Source organism: Cnephaeus nilssonii, assembly GCF_951640355.1.
Source record: "Cnephaeus nilssonii genome assembly, chromosome: 7".
NCBI lineage: Eukaryota > Metazoa > Chordata > Mammalia > Chiroptera > Vespertilionidae > Cnephaeus > Cnephaeus nilssonii.
In genome coordinates this window covers 74,594,993-74,614,078 of record NC_137078.1, presented here as the reverse complement: position 1 = coordinate 74,614,078, position 19,086 = coordinate 74,594,993, and the positions used below count along the sequence as shown (strand labels likewise).

The window sequence follows — 19,086 nt, the reverse complement described above, 5'->3', positions numbered from 1 at the left end:
TGTCATCAGAAATGGCTACGCGTGTCAGTGCTGACACGTGTGTCATAGGTTCGCCATCACTGCTTTAGGGCTTAGTGAGTGAGGGCCTGGGGGTCTCAGTCCATGTTTGGCCAGGAAAAGAGAGACACAGAGGAAGGGGCCTGGCTGAGTTGGAGCCAGATCAATAAACCTGGATTAGTTTTCTGTGCCTGCTGTAGCAAATTACCACACACTGGGTAGCTTAACACAATAGAAAACGTGTCCTCTCAGGGTTTCGTAGTTTGGAATTCTGAAAGCATTCTGGGGAAGAATCTTTTTCTTGCCTTTTCCGGTTTCTGGTGGCTGCAGGTGTTCCTGGCTTGTGGTTATATCACTCCAATCTCTGCCTCCATCTTCACACGTACGCATGTCTTCTCCACGTACACATGTCTCCTCTCTCTGTCCCTCTGCCTCTCTCTTAATAAGAACACTGCGCTCTGGTTGCTCAGTTGGTTGAGTGTTGTCCTGTGCACTGAAGGATCCCTGGTTTGATTATCATTGGTCAAGGCACATACCCAGATTTCGGGTTAGATCCCCCTTCAGGACGAGTACAGGAGGCAACCCATAGATGTTTCTCTCTCACATTGATGTTTCTCTCTCTCTCCCTCTCCCTTCCTCTCTCTCAAAGATCAATTAAAAAAAAAGAAAAGAAAAAGAGCACTTGTGATGGCGTTTGGGCCCACCTGGACAACTCAGGATATGCTCCTCTTCTCAAGTTCCTTAACTTAATCTCATGTTTTGCCATAAAAGGTAACACTCACAGGCTCCAGGAATTGGACGTGGATATCTTTGGGGGCACCACTTTCAGTTTACTACAGCCCCCACCACTACCCTCCTTTCAATGGCCTCTGATCTGTGAGGGAAGGAGCGGCGGGCCAGGACTCCTTCCTTGGTCCTCCTGGGAGTAGAGGGGAAACAGGAGGCTGTCAAGAGAGAGAACAATTATGCCTCCTACTTATTTAGATACTGTATTAGCTTGGGCTGCCATAACAAAATACCACAGGCCAGGTGGCTTAAACAACAGACGTGCATTTTCTCACAGTTCTGGAGGCTAGAACTCTGAGATTGAAACTGAGAGTCCTTATGACTTTGACTATATTTAGCTTTAGATCCTACCTAGCCTTTCCCCAGGATCATCAGCAACCCCCAAGGCAGCAGAAGACATTGCCTGGACCTGACTAATGATCAAAAGATACATACCCCTGGCAGGCTAAAGATAACATGTTGACCTAAGTTATGTTTCAGCAACTGAGCCCAAGGTGGAATGACCCTCTGGCTACTTTTCCTTGAAACAAGACAGAGGAACTCCAGAACAAACCTCTGAACAGTCCTCAAGATCTGAAGAAATGATTTATTACCCTTACTCACCTCCGACCAATCAGCTCCCAACAGGACTCTGAAGCCTTCACCCTCGGTGACTTGGGAGTTTTGCCCTATATAGCTGTATCTTATGTGCCATCAGAGAGTTTGGGCTTTTGAGCATTAGCGTTCTCCTAGATGGCACCATCCTATATAATAAAAGGCTAATATGCAAATAGACCGAATGGTGGAACAACTGGAACAACCAAACAGCTGGTCGCTATGACGTGCTCTAATCACCAAGGGGCATGTGTGAAACATGGCAGGCATTGGCCGTGGTGGGATGGTGGAGCAGGTGAGCAAGGGTGCCAGATGAAGGCGGGGCACCGGTCACTGTCATCAGGGTGAGCCTCTGGTGGTTACTAAAAATTCTTTGCTCCCACGCGCCATGGTCCTGCCCAGCGCTTACACCACTACCAGCGCCAACCCCGCTCGCACCCACAGTGGGTGCCGGAGCTGCTGCTCGCACCCACTAGTGGTGCCTGGCGCCGGTCCTGATCACTCGGCCGCAGTGGGAGCGGGGCTCCCAGCAGACAGGGGACCAGAGACCACAGCGGGAGGGGCCTGGCAGGGGCATGGAGGATGGGCCGAGACCCGCCCCTGTGCCTACTGCAGCCTCACAGCCCACATTTCCTTTCAAGGTGCACGAATTCATGCACAGGGCCCCTGGTTCATAATAAAATAGCCAATATTTCTCCACTGCAATTCTTGGTGTTTAGTGTTTGGCTCTGCTAGTTTGGCTCTTTCTGTGTGATAACAAATTCAAGGTGCTAGGGTAGTCCATTTCTGGTGAGAGTCCTTTTCCTGACTTATAGATCTGCCTTCTTGCTGTGTCTCCACATGGCCTTTCCTCTATGTGTAGGAGTCAAGGGGTAGCAAGCTCATGAGCTGTCTTTTATTATAAGGACACAAATCTTATCATATCAGGACCCCATCCTTATGACCTTACTTCCTTAGTGGCCCCATCTCCAAATACAGTCACATGAGGGTCAGGGCTTCAACATATAAATTTGTGTGGAGGGACATAAACATTCAATCCATAATAGACTCTTTTGCTTATGTTCTTATTGAATCAGCTCTATATTATCAGGTAAGGATTAATATTCCTACATTCCAGGTGAGAAAACAAGCTCATAGAAGAGGTAATTGCCCAAGTAACTCACTTATCAGAATCAGGAGTCAAAGTCAGGTCAATCTGGCTCTGACGTCCAAGCTAAATGCATTGCCCCGGGCTCAACTGGGAACTCCCCAGCTAAGCTTCTGGCTGGAACCTGCACAGGCTGCTCTCATTGCCACTGCCTTCCACAATGCACTGACTGCACAGCCTCCTTACAGCAGCGCCCCATCCTCAGCACTCATGGCTCCCAGGTGTCTTGAGGAAGGCAGTGACCAGAAGGAGTAAGGCAGGGGCTCTGGAGTTGGTCTTCCCACTGTGTGCACACTGGCTTGAGCCATGCAAGCGGGGAGGATGGTCTGAGGAGAATGACCTGGGAGGGGCCCTGGAGGAAGATCTTGTCTCCAGTGAGCCAGGAGACTTTAGATGGGGTGCAAGCAGGACAGCCTCCGTGAGTGATCTCTGGCAGTCTGTTCCATAGTCTCAGTTTACTCATCTGTCAGGTGGCAATGGGTGTTCAGTTCATCTGTAAGATATATTCCAGTCCTGAACTTCTATTATATAAAATGCTGCCACATCAATAAAAGCCCTCATGTTTGCACAGCCCTAAGCGGGGGCCAAAAAAATATTAACCTTTTGCACTCAGATGTCAAGTGTGACTCGACACGGTTAGCATTAGAATAAAGGAATCGAGAAAAAAGCAAGCGAGTGCAAAGGGTTAATACTTTTCCTCCCACCTTCTATGTTCTTCTGGCTGGCTAATAACCAAATTAACAGAGACAGAGTAACAGGAGAAAATAAAAGTTTAATACATGTGCATGGGGAAGTCACACAGACATGATAAATATGTGAAAACACCAAAGACAGTGAGGCAACATTGGGTGTATAAGACATTTTTGGAAAAAGAAGAAAGGGGGGTGGGGGGACAGGGTATTAGATTTCAGAAGGGTATGGTGATTCACAGGTCCTTGAGGAAGAGCAGGACACGGAAAATCCTTGCTGGGGAACTCAGAAACAATGGGGCACAGGGTGTGCCTAGCTAACAGGCACCTGCCTGAAGCTCTCTTGTTTACCATACTTAGTTCAAATTAGGCTGAGGCAGCATCCCAAGATCTCCTTCCTCAAGCAGATTTCTGTCTGAATCTCTTGGGCAAGAAATGGGGGAGGGTCAAAGGTTCAGTCATTTATTTCTTAATAAACATTGAAAAATCCATATCCCAGAAAGCAGCTTCAGGGTGGCAGACTTTTGGTTAACACCTTTCTGGTTAAACAAACGCTCTCACTCATCACTTAACCATTCAGTGAACATTTACTTCCAGGCCATGTGCTCAACCATGTGTTGGGCAATCCTGGGCAATAGAGGACACCGAGATGAGGGAGACCCAGTTCCTGCTCTCAGAGACCTGCAAGTGCAGGCACAAAGGCAGACATAAAGGGAGGAGTGGGTAAGAGTGTGACAGGCGAAGGAAGATCCTGGGCTCTGAGGGAGAGGGATGTGGAGGGAGGAGTAGTGACCCTGTTATTGGTGAGGTGTCCTCTGTGTCCCCGCCTGTTGCTGGTGGAAGTGGGCTTCTTGGGGTGCAGCAGGAACAAGAATTTCTTGAGACCCCCACGGGAGGATGAGGTATCCTGGAAAGCTGTATTGATGATGTAACATGAAGGGAGCTCCCCTCCATGGTCTCATCGCTCTCCATTCTGCCATAGATTCCCATCTTGTCTTTAGCAGAGCTAGAATTAAATCCACTGCCCAGAGTCTTTGATCCACATTACAGCACAGTCCGGTCCTGCATTTGGCTAGCTTACCTTGTGTTCCCAGCTGCAGTCCATTGTGTGTGGGGTCTGCAGAGCCAAGGGCCATGCAGTTTCTAGGGCCACATGGCATGCTAGTGTGGGTCATGGAGCAAGCGAGTGCAAGCAAGCAGGAGTGAAGCCAGAGGAGCAAGAGGGAGATAAGTCTTTGTCTCAGAGTTATAACCAGGAGCTTAACCAATTAAGCCTTCAGGATTTCACATGCTTGCAGTGGCTCTGCCATGCTGGCCAATGATTTGTTCCCCAGGCTAGACTGACAGGCAAGCACCTTCCCTACTTCACCCCAACTTCACTGAGCATGCACCCATGTTCCCCTTTGTTGGCCCCCTCCCCCCGTGATTTGCAGAGAATGGACAGGTGGTTCCTTGAGAAGTGTGAAATTGCAGCTTCCTGGTGAAGCTGCCCAGATGAGCATGCTTACAATGTCTGGCCTCTCCTTTGCCTCCTTCCTATTATTAATATTAACTAGCTAGTTAGGATGGTAACAACCCCACATCCAGTAAAGCAAAGAAGGCAGTTTTGTCTGCACTTTATATAAGGAAACTTGGGCTGAGACAGAAAGAATGACCTAAGGCCACATAACCAGAAAGTGGCCGGGCCCGCCTGCATTCCCTTGTCTTTTGGTGAACACTGGGATGGAGGGAAGGAAGAAATCTGAGCCAGACACTGAAGATGCCTGTGAAGAGGTCTCAGTCTGGTGGGAAGGTGGACATCAATACTCCACTCTCAAGAATGTTCACCAACACAGCTTGGTCACCTGGTGGCTGTATCACAGGGTATCCTGGCCCCTTCCTGGGGAGCTGCAGCCTGCTGGGTGTTGAGGATGCACACCAGGGTCAGAGCAGTGACAATCCCCAAGAAGACTCAGCCTGGGCAAGAAGAGGGTTTCAACCCACATCAATTCATGGCCTCGGACAGTCATCCATCCATCCATCCATCCATCCATCCATCCATCCATCCATCCATCCACTTGTGTGGTTTTTCATTCAGTCGCCATACAGTACTGAGAGCCATTTGTGCACCCAGCCTGTATTTACTGGGGGAGCCTTCCCTTCCTCTCCAAACACCAGTCCGGAGTCCTCAGCTCGTGGGGCTGCAGCCCTGTGCCTGCTGTGTGTATGTACATGACTGCTGCTCAGTGGCCTGGACAGTCCCAGGGCAGGGACCTGGTCTCACTCCTCCCTAGCTGACCTGGAGGAGACTGTACAGGCTCTGGTGCCTCGGAGCTTCTCTGCTGTTCCCAGCACTCCCTCTCCAGGAATGGGTGCTCTCGGCCCTGTTGCAAGGGCAGAGGTTGTGTGAGCACAAAGAGCACACTCCCTAGGTCTACTGATCAGCTCCAAAGCAGAAGTCAGAATTGGAGGGGCCCAGGTCACAGGGATTGTCTCTGTTCCCCACTGTACTGATGAGAAAACCGAGGCAGCCGATACCCTCACCACCACCATCCTCCCCCGCACATCCCCCCCCCCCCCACGACAACATAGCTCCTAGTTCAGCCAAGGCCGGAGCAGCTATCCTGGGTGGTCCTCTGGCCGCACATTTGGATGCCTTGATGGGGGGGGGGGTGGTCTCTCCGGAATGGGCTGCTGGTGGGTGTGATGGGGGAAGGGCAGCTGCTCCCATTCTGAGGACGTTCCCTCCCAAAGTGCTTTTGATCTCTAGTGAGCCTGGCCCAGATCTCCCAGTTCTGCTCCAGGATTGCCCTGCATGAAGGACAAAGAGGAGTGTGTGTGTGTGTGTGTGTGTGTGTGTGTGTGTGTGTGTAGGGGTGGGCTGTGGGGGAGAGTGAACAGGCAGGATAATACCAAAGGATCATTCCAGGGTTCATTCTCCAGCCCTCCTTGACAATGGGGGTCTCTTGACCCCCATTCCTGGGGGCACACACTGACCAGTGAAGTGTGAAATTAGGTGGGGACATGGGTCTGTGGCACTATACACACATGCTCGATATGCATGGGTACCTGTGTGTTTGGAGGGGATTGTGAGCACCATGAGGACCTGGGTACATTCAATGGTGCCACTAAGGATGCTTCCAGAGTCTTTGACCTTCCCCTAATGGCCACCAGCAACATCAACCCCCCCTCTATTGATGTGGACAGAACTATCTTGCATGAAGAGCCACTTGGAGACCAGTCCATTCAAGTGGTCCGGAGCGCAGACATGAACTCTGCACAAGAATGTTCTACAGATCAAATTCTGCTTAGAGGCTTAGCGGCCTGGGGCCTGGTGTTCATCCTCAATCTGGGGGTGGGGTAGGGTTGGGGCACGCCTGGGTACATGGGATCACTGCCCTGGCCTCTCCTACATAACACAGGGCTGTGCATTTCACAGCTCCGTGCTCCCAGCCCTAGCCATGGCCTCCTTCCACAGAACACCCAGGGCAGGCCCTTCGTTCATCTCTCAGTAGACATCATTCTGCACAATGGAGCCCCACTGCCCTCTCAGGCCGTGAATAATTAAGTGATAGATCCTCCCTTCCCCCACCGGTGGACGGAGTATGACATAATCTGCCCCTGCGGCCTGGACATTCCTAAGCACCTAACCAGGCACCTTATATGGACTATACACTGAACCACAAGTCAGCACCTGCCCAATACCCTAAGCCCTAAGTACCTAGGTGCCTAATCATGTGCCTTACATGAAACCACCAATCAGTGCGTGCCGAGTACCCGAAGCCCCATCCCTTCCCATTCCTCCCCTCAAAAGGCATGTTCACCGCTGCACGGGCGGCTACTCCCCCTTGCGGGGCAGCCCGGCAGGGGTCCTTCTCCTCTAATAAAGCCTGTAGTCCTGGTTTTCGGTCCTCTGTCTCATCTTTCATTTGGTGTCGAAGTCTGGGAGAGGTACATGGAGGCGTGGACGATCCTCGAACCTAGCCCCAAGCTTCTGACTCCTGATCTGGCTTTGCTCATTGGCATGGTTCTGAGTTGATTGTCCCACTCCGGACACCTCTCGAACCCTGCTGTACCAGGACACATGGGGATCTTGTCACTTTCTCACCGGTAGGCTTCAGGGACTTTCCCGACCGCTCCCCCCGCCCTCATTGTTCCCTTGACCTGGAAGGGCCTCAGAGTTTTCCTGGCTACTTGGCTACATGTTCTACGTTCTACATTCTACAAAAGCCCAGGTACCTGGCCGGGAAACTCTGCTCTACTCCACCGGAAAGGTCTCAGGGTGACGACCTTGGAATCTTCTCTCATGTGTGTGTCTCTCTCTCTACAGGTTGGCTGAGGAAAAAGGAGGACGCTCCTTCTTTCCTCCCCAACTTCCCGGTGGCCCTTCCCTCTGGTCATGGGGACCTCTCAGTCCAAACCCCCTCTACACACCCTTAGGATGATGTCTCCTCGCCAATCTCTACCCTTGGTCTTTCTGGCTACATCAAACCAAAGAAGCTCTACCTGGCCACAATATAAACTCGACCATGTCTCTCTGTGGCCTGAAAATGGCACTTTCGATTCCAATATCCTCCAAGACCTAGATAATTTTGCCACCGGACAGGGAGGCCTCAGAGATCCCTACAACAGGCTTTCCCTCCTCACACCGCGCCCCCCCCCCCACCCGCCACTCTCGCCCCTTGCTTTACTCCTCATGTTCCACCCATCAGATCCTCCTCGCGAAGTCCTCTTTGCCCTCTCACCTGTCCTCAGCCCCTTTCTGTCTTCTGACTGCTCTTTCGACCCTGTGGATCATTTCTCTCCACGTGTCTCACTCCCACTGCCCCCTTACAACTCTGCCACAAAAACTGCACCCCACACTCTACCTCGGAGAATTCTAACCGCCCGCCTTCCCCTGTGCTCTCCGCCAAATCTCTGCCCCCGTGACCGCCAGCAACCGAATTCACAGGTGGCTGGCCATTCCCTTCTCACTTTCTGATCTTCCTGAGAGCCCAAATCCTGAGAACCTGAGCTCCAAAACAGCCTTTCCCTCTAACACTCATTCTCAGGCCACCCAAAGACTGCCTTCCACAACAGCCTCTTCTATTCCTGAGTCCACTCTACCCCTGAGGGAGGCAGCAGGAACTGAGGGCATAGTCTGAGTCCACGTCCCAATCTCTATGTCCAGCCTCACAGACTGAGAGGCATCTCAGGTTTCTTTTTCCACTGACCTGACCACCTTTACTCCCCGACATACGCCGCAAACTTCAAAAAATAGATGCAGGTCCACAAACCCCTCAAAAACACCTCGTTAACCTGACCTTTAAGGTCTTTAATAATAGAGATGAGGAGATCCAAATCCAAAATCAAAGGCGAGATCAGGCCAAGGCTGAAGCCCAGTAGGGGGCCTTCCAGCTCCTAGCCACCGCTTTCAAACCCCAAACAAAGTGCCAGTCCTCCAACCGTGGGTAAGTCAGGGGCTAAGCCTCCTCCGGGCCCATGCTTCAAATGACACTGAGCCAAGTCCTGCCCAAACCCGAGACCCCCGCCTGGGCCCTGCCCAAGGTGCGGAAGGAAGGCCACTGGAAATTAGACTGTAGTCTGGCTCCTCCAGTTCAGGCCTCAGCCAGTCCAGCATGGCCGCCCTCTGGATCTGGGTTGGAGCTCCCAGACCCTCTGGGACTGGCCACCGAAGAAGCTGCCCAGGCCCTGACAGGGCCCCACAGACTTACATCACCAGGACAGAGCCTCGGGTAACAACTATGGTGGCAGGTAAGCCGATCTCCTTTTAATTGACACTAGGGCCACTTATTCTGCCCTCCGAATTCGCTGGGACCCTTGTCCCCTCCTCAGTCTCTATTATGGGGGTTGACGGATCAGTCTCACAGCCATTAGCCACCTCACATCTACACTGCATCTTACTAAATTCCCCCATTCACTCTTTTCTCATTCTACCTCGGTGCCCAGCCAGGGCTACCATGCATCCTCTCATAAAACCCAGTGGTCCCAAACCACAGTCACCTACCTCAGTTTCACTCTCTCGACCCACAAGGCTGAGCCATTCCTGGGACTGTAAATGCCTTATCTCCTTTATGATCATTATCTCCAGGGAAAATGCGGCGGTTTGGGATTCAGGCGGCTAGAGGCCTGGGAATAGGCCTCCTCCCCCTGCCTTTTCTCCAGCCTCATCTTCCACTGCTCCTTTCCTTCCCTTCCTCTTTTCCCTTGGATAACAGCCCATTCTAATATTCCCTCCCACTTTCACGGCAACACAATCTCAATCACTCATCTGTCACCCCTATTGGTATCGCCATGGCGATTACCCTCTCAGCTTGGAGCGAGGAACTTAGAAAGGGAATCTCATACCCTTTAGTCCACCTCTTCTCCTTACACCTATCAGCTTGTCTCCATGATCAGGGATTTTTCTTCCTCTGTGGGGAAAACACATACATATGTCTCCCCATAAGCTGGACAGGAACCTGTACTCTCATCTATCTCTCACTCAATGTAGATGCAGCCCCAATAATCAGTCTTTACCTGTCCCCATAACCCACCAGATATGACACAAAAGGGCAGTCCAGATCATCCCTCTCCTCCTAACCCTCAGCATCACAGCAGGGGTTGGAACTGCCATAGGGAGCTTAACCACTGCTCATCCTGTTTTGAAACCCTGTCTCAGGACCTACAAGAAACATGTGGATGCTCAGCAAGGGGCAAAACTGGGAAAACAAGAACCTTACCCCAGGGTAACCTATTCTCCCCTTTCATATTACTAGTGAGGCAACTGAGACCCCTACTCTTTTCCCCCTAAAAATAACATCTAGGTCTCAGTTGTATTTCAGCTCCAGGTCCAGAAAAGCAGCAAAACCAGACAATTGACACTGTGGCAGCCTCAGGACCAGCTTTTACCTCCCAAGTGACTCAACAGGATCACTCTCAAGACTTCACCAACCAGTCTCTTGGGGAAATCATGCTGCTGCACCCCTCGTCCAGCACGGAAAACACTACCTGTTTTTCACTCACTTACCCCATGGCTCCTCCCACTATTAGGCCCACTGGTATTTATTCTTTTAATTTTGCTCTTTGGCCCCTGTCTCATGCGCTGTTTCACTAGTTTCTTGCAGAACAGAATGCAGGTGTTCGCCAACCAGAAGGTGGGAGAGATCTATCTGGCCTTGAATTCAGAACCTAGCACCAGAATCCTTGAGACTCCGGGTAGACGCCCCTAACGACACCCCCTCTCAGCAGGAAGTAGCTACAGAAGATGGACCTTCCTCCCTGACCTTGCCCAGACTCTCAAATTTTTTTAATATCACCAAAAGCCTGGAATGATAGATCCTCCCTCCCCCCAACTGGTGGGTGGAGTTATGACATTACCAGCATCTGCCTCCGAGACATCCCTGAGACATTGAACCACCAATCAGCGTGTGCCGAGTGCCCTGAGGCCCACCCCTTCCCATTCAGCCCTGGGCCCAACCCCTTCCTGTTCCCTCAAAAGGCCTTCTCCACCCCTCCATTGCCGCTGTTCTCCTCTCTGTCTCTCGGTCTGCGGAGGCAGCCCGGTTGGGTCCCTCCTTCTCTTCCTCCCCCTCCTCTAATCCTGGTTTCTCTACCTCCTCCGTAATGAATCTCGCTTGTTTACTGCGGAATAAACCTCCTCTTTAACATGTCTTGGTCTCCAACTCCCATTTCCTGCCCCTCGAACCTTACATTAAGTAATTATTAATTCCAGTGGGTTATATATAAAAGAAAAACAAGTTGCAGAATACACCCAGTACAATACAATTTAAATAACGGTCACTTTCAAAATTTAGATAAAATGATAAAGAAGCGAAAGTATAAGGAAAAAATAAAAGGTTCCAATTCAATCTACTAGGAATTCTAGGACAAAACTAGAAATAACTGATAAAAATAGAAAGATAATTGCCAGAGCTGGCAAAGTCTTAAGATCCAAAGAACCCTGTCTGCTATCCAGATGACGGGAGTGGGGGGGAGTGGGGGGGGTGGGGGGGAGATTGACATCCAAACATGTCTTCATGTAATTTCAGAATTATAAAAAAGAGAAAATCCTTATATGCTTCCAGTTGTGGGGAAGACAAGAGATTACCTGCAAACAAACAAACAAACAAAAACAAGAAACAGAATTAACATTAGACTTTATCCAGAACACAGGATTCAAAAAAATTGAAGACATTTGGAAGCACAGACATGAATTGCACACAAGAATGTTCTTGCAGGTCAAATTCCCTGTAGAGGCCGAGAGCACAGTGTTTGAGCCTTCCAAGATCCAGTGAAAATGGTAGAATTCTATACTCAGTCAAGTCAATATCAATAAAAACTAAGATGAAACTTTATTTAAAAAGTCAGTTAAAAATGAAAGCATTTTCAAATCATGCGAGGACTTGGTCCTCTATGATCCCTCCCACACATCTTTTCTGAGAAAAAATATGAGGTTCCTCCTGCACATTGGCACTCGGGTGCAGTGCCAGGATCTGGGCTAGGAGAAGTGGTTCCTTGGGAGACAGGTCTGGAGAAGATGGGGATGCAGGCGATGAGGCTGGGGATGGGACTTGAGTCACAGTGAACATCATCTCACCTGACAGCCCTCGAGGGCACACTTCCTTCTTTGTTAGCACAGCCAATAGTGCCCTGGGGCAGGCTGGTGGGATGAGGCCAGCTACTGCTGGGGTGGAGCTGGCTGCTCATAAAGAGGGAGAGCTGCCTAGGGCCCATCATGAGCTACAAGTCCATGGCCAAGATGAGGGTAAGTGGAGTCCTTTCTCTAGGTCTGAGAGAGGCACCAGAGGAAGGAGGAATTGAACTCTGAAACAGGGACAAGAGCTATATTGGAGGGGTGGGATGGGCTGAGGGAGTTGAGATGGACCCAAAGGGCAGTCTGGATATAGGGCCATGCAAGGGGAAGGAGGATGGGGGACTGAGATGTGACAGGAACTAGACTAGGAGCTAATGGGTAGGTCCAGGTATTGAAAGTGAGTCAAGAGAATGGATATAGGGATGAGTCTGGGGGCTGGGCCCATTCAAGAGGAACGGCATGGGGTCTGAGAGAGAGAATTGTGGCAGCTCAGGGAGATGGAGAAAAAAACATGTGTCAAGGGTGGAGAATGGGTTAGGGAGGCTGAAGTAGGCCTCGGGGAGGGAAAGAGGGGGAGGCTTGAGGCATGGGTACCCCTCCCCTCTTTTCTGAGGAGTCATCCCTGCAGGAGGCGCTCTTGGCTTTGGGAAGGGCCTGCACTAGGAACAGCTGGGTGCCCTGCCTCTTCTCAAGGGCAGCCCCTAAAGATCCCTTTTCTTTTGTGAACCTCGGAGGTCCCGCCTGTACAAAGAGACTAAGGATTCTCACCTGCCCCCCAAAACCCAGAGCTAGTGCAAGGGGGCACAACGTATCCATACCCCAGCTCTTGGCTTTTCCCTTTAAGAACAGGCAATAGGATGTATTGCATGTTCCTTACCAACTCTGGTTTCAATCTCGGCTGCACGCTAGAAAACCTGGAGGCTTTGAAAAAAACACTGTGAGGCCGAGGAGGAAAGCGACAGGACTGCCAAGGTCCTCAGGGCTAGTGATGTCACTGAGAAGACTGGTCACAATTCCTCCACTCCCTGTCCCTGAAGAGAGATGGACTTGCACACACTCTCACTTACACACACACACACGCACACACACACACACATGCACACACACACATACACAAACACATACACACGCACGCACACACACACACACACACACACGCACACGGCATCCTCTCATACATATTCCCAAAGGACACAGACACCTTCAGGCTCCCCCACCCAGCCTCACACTCAAATGCACACACAGAATTAAATACAAGAACACAAGCAACCATATTCTCTCTCAAACTTAAGCAAATGCATACATACCATCCTCACTCTTCCCAACCCAGGCTAACACACACCCAACACACCCAGGCTTATACACACACACTACATCCCATCTCACTTTCCCATATTGGATTCATGCACACATTTACTTGAGTAACATACTGTCCCACAAACACATCCCCTCACATAAAATCACAGACAATGCACAATCATACAGGGCAACAATCACAAACTCACAGTCACAGCAACTTATATCACAGACAAGCTCACACACAGGCACACTCACCATCAGAAGCAGGCATATTTACAGTCAAATACAAATCTGTATGCATTCATGATTTCCAATTGTGAAGACCCCACATCCCATGTGGTTCAGGGTTCGGGCTCTGGAGAAGGGCCACACACAAATGACAGAGACAAGACAAGAAATAATAATTTGGAAATTGGGGGGCCAGGCGGGAGCCCAACACAAGAAGAAGGACTCCACTTGTGCTCAGGCCTTTCCATCCTTTTATTCAGTTTGGGATACACTTATAGGTAGGCAATTTCCAGTTACAGACAATCTTATCAGTAAGGATTTACATAACTATTTGGTTGGGAAGTTGCTTCAGCTACCATTGTCTCGACTAAACAGTCAGTGCATAGCTCTGACCTTTGCCAGGGCTCAAGGTTCACCAGCCTTCTGGGCTACTTGTCCACACCTCTCTGCTAGTGAAGACAATGGGCGGATTCCCACATCCAATCACATGCAAACACATGAACTTGCAGTCCACAATTACAATCACACAACACCAGCATGGTTTGCACATACATTCGTACCCACACAACACAATCACCTCACCAGAGACACAATCACAAACATTGTGTTTACAACCACACATTCAACAGACACTGCCATACCTTACCATCCCCACTCGTTCACACAGCCAAACTCACCCTGGGCAGGTGGGATAAAACACCTGGGCCCCAGAAAGACAGCCCCCATTCCTTTCTCTGCTCCAGGAATCCTGGTCTTGGGGCTCCTGTTGGCTACTTCCAGCTGCCTTGGCCACCATGAGGACCTGGCCAAGTGCTTCCTGGACCCTGAGTATGAGTCCATCGTTGTCACAGCCCAGGAGGGCCTCCACACCTCCCTACTGCCCAAGCGCGTGGTGGTGGTGGGAGCTGGCATGTCCGGCCTGGTGGCAGCCAAGGCCCTGCAGGACGCTGGCCACCAGGTGAGCAGGCTTTGGAGGGGCCTCAGCCATTTGCCTCTGGGTTTGCTTGCTTGGGTGGGAAAAGATAAAGAAAACAATTGCACATAACCCACTGGGTCTCTTAGCCCTTAGTTATTGTTTCTCAAAACTCCCCTGAGACTTGACCTTAACTGCAACCTGTGTTCTCCTAGACACAAAAGTGGAGAAGGGGTTTGCTAACAGGTAAAGACGCTGTCCCCTGCCACTGCGGGGCTCTCTGCCTCACTCCCATTACTGAGGACCCTCCCTATCCCCTCAGTTTGGTTATCCTGCACATTCAGGAACCTAGTGCTGGGGTTCCAGATTAGAGCCTGTGACTGGGTGGGGTAGGAGTACAGGGTGGAGAAGGGAGAACCTGGCCCTGGGAATGACAGCAGCTTCTCGGGACCCCAGGTTTCCGTCTTGGAAGCCAGCAACCGTGTCGGGGGCCGAGTGGTCACAATCAGGAACGAGGAGGAGGGCTGGTACTACGAACTGGGGCCCATGCGAATCCCAAAGTCCCACAGGTAAGTCTTGGGAAGGGGATGGAGGGAGGACAAGTAGGGATGATTAGGAGGAGGTAGTGTGGGCCCTGCTGCCATTGAGTTAGAGGCCGTTCAGATTCACTGTCCCGTCGGATCAGATCCTACAAGTCAGGACTAGCACTGGTCTCCCACTTGACAGAGACCAGTCCCTATCCTCAGAGCCCAGGGTCACAGGGAAAGTGGAAGATCCTAAACGAATAATGATGATAGTTACCATTAACTCATCAAATTGTATACTTTAAATATAGGCAGCTTGTTACATGTCAATTATACCACAGTTAGCTCTCCAATGATAACAGCTGCCATTTGTTGAACGCTTACTATGTGTATTATTTCATTATCCCAATTTGATACTCTGATGTTTCCCACTTACAAATCAAGAAACTTGGATCAGAGATATTAAGTGACTCATCCAGGCCTCTCCCAGGAGAAAGTGACAAAGGTCCTCAATATCAGGGGCATGCTTGACACAAAAGAAAATGCTTGACTTCCAACCCTAATCCTAACCCTAAAATTGTACCCAACTCCTGGAAAAGACCCTGGCCCCCGATTCTGAGGCTTCCAAGACAAAAAGACCCCTCAGCTAGTGTCCCATATACCTCCAAAAATATGACTTCTTTTTTAAAAAATATGTTTTTATTGATTTTAGAAAGAAAGGAAGGGACAGAGAGATAGAAACATCGACCAGCTGCCTCCTGCACACCCCCTACTGGGGATCAAGCCCCAAACCCCCGGCCCATGCTCTGCCTGACTGGGAATCAAACTGTGGGGCTGGGAAAAATATGACTTCTTTTTAAAGTATAAAAGGAACCTGAGATTTCCCTCAAAACACCACCAAAAACTAAAACAAAACCCAAATGAATTAGCCCAAACTAGAAGTCTTTAGATACGGCCTCAAGCTTACCTAGGAATGGAAAGTGGGATTTCAAATACTGTCTGAAACAACAGGCCTCTGGTCCTATATTTGAGTCCTATACACTGATATTTCCTAAAGGGCCTTCATTCGGTGATGGGTGAACGCCCTGTTCCCCACCTCCCTCGGGGCAAAAACAGAAGAAAATGAACTAATGCCACAGCAAGAAGACATAGGGCTAGAGATGAGGAAGGAGTTAGTCTGAGTTCCCTGGGCACATAAAGAAACTACTTTTCCTGGAAATGGCTCCTCCTTGTGCAGCCAGCAGGAATGCTGTGCCATTGGGATGGGTGTCATGTTAGTGTCTGTATTTTCTCCAGGCTGGTTCACACCTATGTCAAGAAGCTGGGCCTGACGCTGAACAATTTCATCCATTACAATGACAACGCCTGGTACCTCGTCAATGGACAACGCTATCGCATGAGAGAGGTCAAGGCCAACCCAGAGATCCTGGGCTACTACCCCACGGAGAAGGGCGACAATGCTGAGACTCTCTCCCACCAGTCCACTGCCAACGTGCCTCCGGCCTCACCCCTCCCAGGGCTGGGAGAGAACAGGGTCTGGCCTGAAGTCACCACGCAAGTTAGTGGATGGACCCAGTCACCTGACTCTTATCCAACACTCACCCTGATTGGTCTGCCTTCCTTCTAACACTCCCTAAGAAGGTCACCACCCCAACCCTGGTACCCATCCCCACATCCTCTGTCCCTGGGTGGCCCAGGAGTTGCTTGATCGGTGGCAATGGAAGGAAAGGGAATCCTTGGTATTGAATCAATCCCGCTAGGTTTCAGTAAATGTCTTCACCTTAAATTTTAGTCTCCACGTACCTTTAAACGAAGGGGAGACTTTAGGAGAAAGAGAAGCATTTAGGAGCTCCTGGAAGGGTCCTTCCTTGGGTCCTTCCCTCCCCCACCTTTTTGTCTCCTCTCTCTTCAAAGGGACGTCCTGAGAGCCCAGGAAAACTGCTTCTGGACAATTAGCTTTAATCTAAAGCTGCTTCCCCTTCCTGCCCTTTTGCAGACCAGACAAAGTCTGAAAAATTTCAACTGCAGCCACCTGATGTCCTCTTCTGACTCCATCAAGGTGAGTGAGGCAAAGGTGGGGACGGAGAGGTGGGTGTGCTCGGCGTAGCTCCCGGAGGTTGTCCCCTGCCTCCCAGGACCTCTCTTCCCACTGCCACGCCTTTACCTCCCTGGAGTCCAGGCCCACCCCTTGCCTGGCCCAGGCCCTGCTGAAGCCCCTTCTTACACACTGGGCCCTCCATCTGGCGTTTCTACCTCCCCACAGGCTCACCTGCTGAAAGAAGGGATGCTGAACCCAGGAGCAGTCAGGATGATCAGTGATGTGATGAGTGAGGATGTTGAATTCTTTAAGTCGTTCCTAGAATCTGGGAAATCTGACATCATCTTCTTCAAACGTGATGAGTAAGACTGATCTAAACCAGAACTCAAATATTTCCCCTCCTCCAATCAGAGCAGAGAAAGGGAACTTTGATTACTGAGCAGTGACTATGTGCCAGGCACTGCCCTAAGCACTTTCCAAGCACTATCACATTGGATCTTATGATCACCTAGAAGGTAGGTACTATTATTCAGAGCTAGTGAGGCTTCCGAGGCCCAGCGAAATTATGAAACAGTCAAGTTCGCACAACTGGGCCAAGGGCTGGAGCCTGAATCCAAACCCAGGTCTGTAGGATTCCTCCTGGGATGCAGATTGCATAGTGGCTGAATCTAGGGCCTGTTATCGTGGGAAACTCCCTTTACTCTGGGAGTCAGTGTTTCAAACTATAAAATTCAAGGATAACCCTTCCCTCCCAGAGATTGGTTAAGATGATGTATGAAGTATGTATATGAAGCTAGTTTCTTCCCCTTTCAGACCAGGAACCCTGCTGGAGACTGGGCAACCTGGCCTCATGCCTCCCACCCTCACCCTCACCCTCTCCTCTCTCTTCACCTCTACAGCTTTAGCGAGATCACAGGTGGCTTCGACCAGCTTCCCGAAGGCCTCAGTGCCAGCTTGAAGCCTGGCACCATCCATCTGGGCTCCAGGGTGGAGACGGTAGTGAGGGATGGGCCTGAGGTCCACATTTCCTACCGGGTGGGCAAGTCCAATTCTGCACTGCACCACCTCACAGCGGATTTTGTCATAATCTCCGCCTCAGCCAGTGCCACAAGCCTCATCACCTTTATGCCACCACTCTCACTAGACAAGGTGGACGCGCTCCGCTCGGTGCATTACATCAGCGCTACCAAGGTGGTTCTGGCCTGTAAAGAGCCCTTCTGGGAGCGGGATGGCATCCAGGGCGGGGTCTCCATCACCGACGGGCCCTCACGCTACATCTACTACCCCAGCCACAGCCTTCCCAGCGGCAAGGGTGTCCTGCTGGCCTCCTACACCCTGGGCAATGATTCCCTCTTCCTCACGTCCATGAAGCATGACCAGGTGGTGGATATCGTCCTGGGGGACCTGGCGGCGGTGCACCAGATACCCAAGGAGACGCTGCGGCACCTGTGCCCCTCCTCTGTGCTCAAGCACTGGTCTCTGGATCCCCTCCTCATGGGCGCCTTCGCTGAGTTCACACCCTTCCAATCTAAGGACTATTTGCTGCTGCTCTCCCAGCCAGAGGGCCGCATCCACTTTGCTGGAGAGCACACCTGCCTGCCCCAAGGCTGGATAGACACTGCCATCCAGTCCGGCCTCCGGGTAGCCAGGAACATCCAGGCTGCCGTGGACGAGGAGGCCAGAGGAGGTCAGGGGAGGCCAGGGGAGGCCAGGGGAGGCCAGAGGAGGCAGACCTTTGCCAACACCCAGAACAGTTTCTAACGTGGAAAGAAGGCCCTGAGGGAACCTGGCAGGCCCAGGCTGCAGGTGGGAGTGCAAGGCGGAGGCTCAGGAGACAGGTCATCATTAGTCTCCCTGGCCCTCAAGCAGGCCCCCAAATGTCAGATAATGAACCCAGCTGGTGAGTCCACAAGAAAATCATCCCTTTTTCTGCGTCTCTCCCCTGCCAGCCCTTGAGGAGAAACAGTAGAGTCAGGGTGCGGTAGACACCCTCATGAGAGGGGGTAAAAACAAGACCCCCCAGTGGATGCCTGAAACCACAGATAGAACCAAACCCTCTCTGTACTATGTTTTTTCCTATACATACATACTATGATAAGTTTAATCTAGAAATTAGGCACAATAAGAGATTAACAAAAATAACTAAAAATAAAATAGAACAATTATGACAATATACTGTAAAAAAGTGATGTGAGTGTGGTCTATATCTGTTCATATCTCCCACCCGCACATGTAAATACCTTTTCCATCTCACCTAAGCACTCGCCATACACTGTGCCCAATGTTACAGTTTGAGGTGTGACAGCAAATCTAGAAC

The 19,086-nt window shown here is 50.7% G+C and overlaps 1 protein-coding gene across 1 annotated transcript; it reads left to right on the top strand.

The window, feature by feature from the left end:
- Positions 1 to 1,765: 1,765 nt before the first annotated feature.
- Positions 1,766 to 18,794, top strand: LOC307103505 (L-amino-acid oxidase-like; the record flags this gene model as incomplete). Its single annotated transcript, XM_079777860.1, has 7 exons — positions 1,766 to 1,820; positions 14,038 to 14,252; positions 14,664 to 14,776; positions 16,028 to 16,223; positions 16,728 to 16,790; positions 16,995 to 17,131; positions 17,669 to 18,794. The coding sequence occupies 7 exons, from the start codon at positions 1,766 to 1,768 to the stop codon at positions 18,528 to 18,530; spliced, it is 1,641 nt and encodes a 546-aa protein (XP_079633986.1). The 3' UTR covers positions 18,531 to 18,794.
- Positions 18,795 to 19,086: the final 292 nt, after the last annotated feature.